At 36.1% G+C, this 5,139-nt stretch overlaps 1 protein-coding gene across 4 annotated transcripts in view; it reads left to right on the forward strand.

Annotated features, from left to right (window-relative positions):
• The window catches only part of PHF6 (PHD finger protein 6), a 22,103-nt gene extending 17,384 nt beyond the window's left edge, over window positions 1-4,719 (forward strand). For 2 of the 4 annotated variants that reach the window (XM_009331699.1, XM_009331696.1), the window contains exons 9-10: window positions 282-411; window positions 704-1,896. In XM_009331699.1, the coding sequence (XP_009329974.1) occupies window positions 282-411 (130 nt within the window). In that variant the 3' untranslated portion in view covers window positions 704-1,896. Of the gene's footprint in view, window positions 1-281; window positions 412-703; window positions 1,897-2,015; window positions 2,450-3,681 lie in introns of those variants that run through there. The other 2 variants (XM_009331698.1, XM_009331697.1) reach the window with 2 other exon arrangements.
• Window positions 4,720-5,139: the final 420 nt, after the last annotated feature.

Below are 5,139 nucleotides of genomic sequence, written 5' to 3' on the forward strand. Positions count from 1 at the left end.
AGACTTGGCTGCAGTTGAGTTGCCGGTGTGGTTGTGCCCACAAGAGGGCATTCTCTGAGCAGTGCAGTAGCAGTTCTTGAAAATTAGAATTGATCAAAGTTTTGTTGGCTAGTCTTCAGCCTTGTTTTCTTTCTCAGTTTAACTGATGCTTGACTGAAAACCATGATTGAGTTAAGAGTTAGTAATTAACTTGTAGCACATCTCAAAAATAATTGAGAGGAAGGTCTGGTTTTGATAGATACTTTCAGTAAAAGTCCTCACTGTTTCTTTTATTGTGCTAGACTCTATTGTAAAAACCATAGTGGAAATGATGAAAGAGATGAAGAGGATGAAGAAAGAGAAAGCAAAAGCCGTGGCAAATCAGGCACTGACCATAATGACATTCCTCAGCAGCAGCTCAATGGAAACTAGGTATGGAAGTTACTCCTGACAGATCTGGTAACGAGACTGAAAAGCAATATACATTTAACGTAGTTTATTGCAGTGAAGTATTTAAATCTAGTGTATGCAGATAAGTACTTTTTATTGGCATACTGTAGAAAAATGGGGAGGATTTGTTGTTTTTTAAATCCAGCTGACTTTGTAACAGTATAAGAAGGGAGGCCCTCATTTCTATCGCTAAATATAGATGTAATGTCAGAGCTGCTAAATGCTTTTCTGTATGATTTTAAATTTACTATTGTTTTCATCATTTTTTAAACAGGTTCAAGGGACAGAGTTATAGAACTGGGAATGGCTAAGACATCATAACTACTAATTATTTTAAATTGTTTTCTAAAATCAGAAAAGGGTTAGTAACTTTTTACTACCCAACTCTGTTAGAAATTTCATTGAACTGCCTGAAACGTTCATGTGTGTGAGCCTTCAGTAAGTGGCAGAGTTTTACATGTCAATATTATGTAGTTTGTAGTCTGCAGTGTCTGGAAAAAAATGAAACACTATATAAATGATATGTAATATGTACAGTGTCAAAAGTTAAGGCAGACATTGAAATGAAGTAAGATCTATATTTCTGGACTGAATAAAAACCTTAAGATTTGGAATGTGTAAGTTGTTTAGTGGATTCATGCAACGAGGGAAGGTCTTAGCTAGTTTAATTAACAACATGGACAAGTTCGTGGTGGCAGCAAGCTGGTACTTTGTGAATTTTGCATTTTCTTCATACACAAGTTACGGAGGCTATACATGGGAAAGCCGCTCTCTGTTTTTGCTTGCAAAGCACACAGTAGAAAAGGACTCAGTGTACACCGAAGCACGCTTGAACATTTCAGGTTGTTCCTGTTGTGATTGCTCATTCCGCCCAGCATTGTTTGCGGGAGATTTACTTGAGCAGCTGTTGGTTCTGAGCTGTGAGCTTTAGAACTCATGCCAAAGGGCTGTAGTTCATTCTTTCCCCAATGACCCACCTCTTTCTGTGTCCCTGATTTACAAAGAACACTTCACTAAGTGTGATTAAAACCTTACTATACAAATGTTTGGACTCTGCAGCCCAATCTCTTTTACTTCAGAGAGTTACAACTCTTAACTCACTATGGAATTTAGCCACCATATCTGACGTCCATACCTCAAGTGTTCTGTGTTGTGTGGAACACTTCATGTTTTGTCCAGAATAGGCATAAAGGTCCCATATTCTGTAAGAAGAATGAGGAAGCAACCTTTTTTGCTAGATTGGTATTTATTTTTTAATCTTATGACCACTATATGAGAAACTTTGCTTATCATCCTTATTGTTTTAGTGATTATTTTTTCTCTTTCTGTCAAGTCAACAATCATGTCATGGAATTCTACTTGCTAGAGTTTGATGTTCCTTTAGGGAATAATCAGATCTAGGCGATACCAAACCTAACAGATCAGTCCTCTAACTGCTTCAAAACACCTTGTCATTTCTAATGGCTACTAGCTTCTTCAATTGGTCTGTTAAAGCACATTCTCAGACTTACTTAAATAAAACCAAAAAGCTGAATCTAGTCCACATGTTTGTCTGTTGCTATCGCATCACCTTATTGTTTGTTTAGGGTTTTGACTTGTTTCACTCTGAACTCCCAACAAAACTTCTGGATTTGAAGGAAGGAAACAAGCAAAATACACTGATTTGACTATAAACTGCTACAGTTCTTCTGTGATTGGTATTGCAAAAACAGTTCATTTGTAACATGAGTTTCTGTAGCATTTTTTACTTGTATTTTTAAAAGATTTAACGTGTGTCATTTGTCTTCTTATGCATTCCCTTAATGTCTTGAGGGACTCAATACTGTATATTGGAGTTTCTAACATTTTACCTGTTAGAATTCAATCAATTCTGTTTGCTTTCCTGGAGAATAATGCTGTTTTGGAAAGAAATATTGCTGTGTACAGAAAATATTCAGTTACTGCTCTAAACATGATGCCATTGATCATTTTTATTTTGTATTTGTAACTTTCAAAATTAAAAGCGTGACTTGAATTGCAATGACAGATCGATTATTGAAATTGTCTATCAAGGTGTTTTGTTTCTCCTAGAATATGAACATTTTTCAGCCACTCAGAACAGTTTTAGAATGCAAAATAACATCCTTCAATGTTTAAATTACTTCTAGATTTGTGCCTCAGACATGGCCCTCCCATGGAAAAAAGGCACTTTGTTTGCAGCTACTGTATTTTAACTAAGGTTGCATGGGGTAGATCTGCCAGCATACTGATTGTATTTGAGACTGAGCTCTAATTCATAGTGTGTCAGTTGCTTATTATAATATTCAGTCCAATAATTCATCTGTTATGAAATAAATTACCCCATTCCATGCCTCGAAGAACCAGAACAGCACTTTACCTTCAGGTAGCAGAAAAGTAAGTGGCTGGTTTACCTGTTACCTCTTTGTGCTGAGATGGCCTGACTAACTGTCATTAGTTCAGAATTCATGGAAACAAAGTCAAAAGCAAAAATCTTTTCTTACGAGCCTCAAATTTTTCATAACTGACTTCAACTCATGTATGCTGGGTAAAAGTGCCTTAAAATGTAAAAATTGTATTTATATGTTCCCAAGTAGCATCACCTGCTGGGGAGTAATTCTGTCGTGGTGTTAATATTTAGAAGAAATGTACCTCAGCAGTGTATTTACTGTACATCTCTTACGTCCTTTAATTGTAGTTTTAAAAGCATGACAATGTATGATAGTATACAACATTTACATCATTTTTTTAAAGACAAAATACTGCCATTACTGTCTTTTTATGTGTATTTTAGCTTGGAATTTCAGACGGTCTGTCTGAATTTTTTTTTTCCCCCCTTGGTAAAGCAATGTAATCTTTGCAAGCATATATTGAAGATTATTCTGGAGCATCTACTGCCTTCCCAGAAATGTTAGAAGTAATGAAAGTGCTCTATAGGTGAAATAGGTATGTTTAAATTAGCTAGTTAAATTAATGCAGTCTATTTGTTACTGAGATTTTTTTTTTTTAAATAGGCACCTTCTGCTTTCATCTCACAATCAGACAACTCATGAATTTAACAAAACTTGTCTTATGAAACTGGTTTCACTTTATTTAATTTTTTTTTTTTTGGCCTTTGGGCATTTCTTTTGCTCACAAGAGTAGTGTGTGCTGTTTAAGATGCCTGGAACCCTCTGAGAAGGGAGGTTTCTCCCCAGCTCACTGTATCTCTATATTAACAGATCTCCCCAACTCACTGTATCTCTATATTAACAGATCTGCGATTGTGCTATACCAAGAAAGGACTGTACCAAGGAAGGACAGGCATCAGAAGGATATTGTTGAAATAACTTGAGGATACAGCTGGTGTAATGCCAGAGTCTCAAGGCGTGATCAAACACTATAGCAGTAAGCTGTGCTATCACTCCATTTCAAGGAAGGGTGAAAGGCCGGTTCAATACCAGCATCAGTGCAGCTAGCTAGGATGAAATAGATTAGGTGATCAAAGGATCTACTCATTCAGCAGGTGTTGATCCACAGGAGGTTCTGTGATAAGGCTCTAGTAGGAGTTACACCTACACTCCACAAAGTCTGATCTTTAGGTACAAAGAGCTGTGCTGATCTAGAATGGTATGATTATACCGAATCTGGCCCTAAAATGTAATGCAACAGAAGAGAGCTTGCTTCTTACTGCTGCCGATATGAAAAATAACTTCATGCTAAACCAGAGTGAAAGATGAAGAGGTGATAATCTATTTGAAATATCAGACCTATCTGGCAGGTGATAATCAGTGCATTCCAAAAATATTAATATGCTGAATCAGATTGACAAGAAAATTAATCCTCATTAGATGAAATTAATCTTAAGAGAACTGAAAGTACATTACAGCAAATAGTAACTCTTCTTCCATGTCACCAGAAACAGATTCCACTGTATTAGTGATGGAGGTTAAAAAACAGAACACAGCTCTTGATTTATATACTTGTTGAAGCAGTTTCTATATATGCATATGTATGCACATTCATTAGTCACCAGTGACATCTCAACCCTTAAAGAATCCTGGAGAACTGTTGCTTGTCAAAAAGCACTCAGGTTAGGCTAACATTTGCAGCTTTTGCTCTAGCATACATTTACATTAGGTGTAAAGACAAGGAATGTATGAAAGAGGGTAAATGCATTCCTATCTACAATGTTATGTATATTTTGTTCCTGTTATATTGGCTTTACTTCCAAAGTTGTAGTTTGCAGTATTAGTTTCTTTTTATTGGTATCCTTGCATATATATATTCAATAAATGAGTTATGAATTTCATACTTGCATATCTGTCCTTTTTCTGAAAGTATAACTTTTAAAACTGTCATTTTAATGCATAAATGCAGTATTTCCTATTGAGGTTACAGGCCCATGAAAATTTTACCAGGAGAGAAGTGAGAATGCATACTTACAGTATGCCACTTACTCAGTGGTAACTCTGCGTATTTGTGTGTATTCTTCGTAACTTTGTGCAGTGGGTAAGCTGCTTTGCATTTACCACTAGTTAATAATGTGAAGTGACTGACTCACTGAAGGTTCCCATTCTCACCTATCAGGAACTTTTTCTTTCTTTTTTTTTTTCTTTTTCAAGAGTGAATTAATTTAGACTAAGATACCAAGGGAATGCAGGGTGTAAAATAGTTACGCTGCAGAAGAGTGGTGACATCCAGGATGCACTTTAGAACCGTATAAATGTAGCG

Source organism: Pygoscelis adeliae, unplaced genomic scaffold (genome assembly GCF_000699105.1).
Source record: "Pygoscelis adeliae isolate BGI_AS28 unplaced genomic scaffold, ASM69910v1 Scaffold79, whole genome shotgun sequence".
Taxonomy (NCBI): domain Eukaryota; kingdom Metazoa; phylum Chordata; class Aves; order Sphenisciformes; family Spheniscidae; genus Pygoscelis; species Pygoscelis adeliae.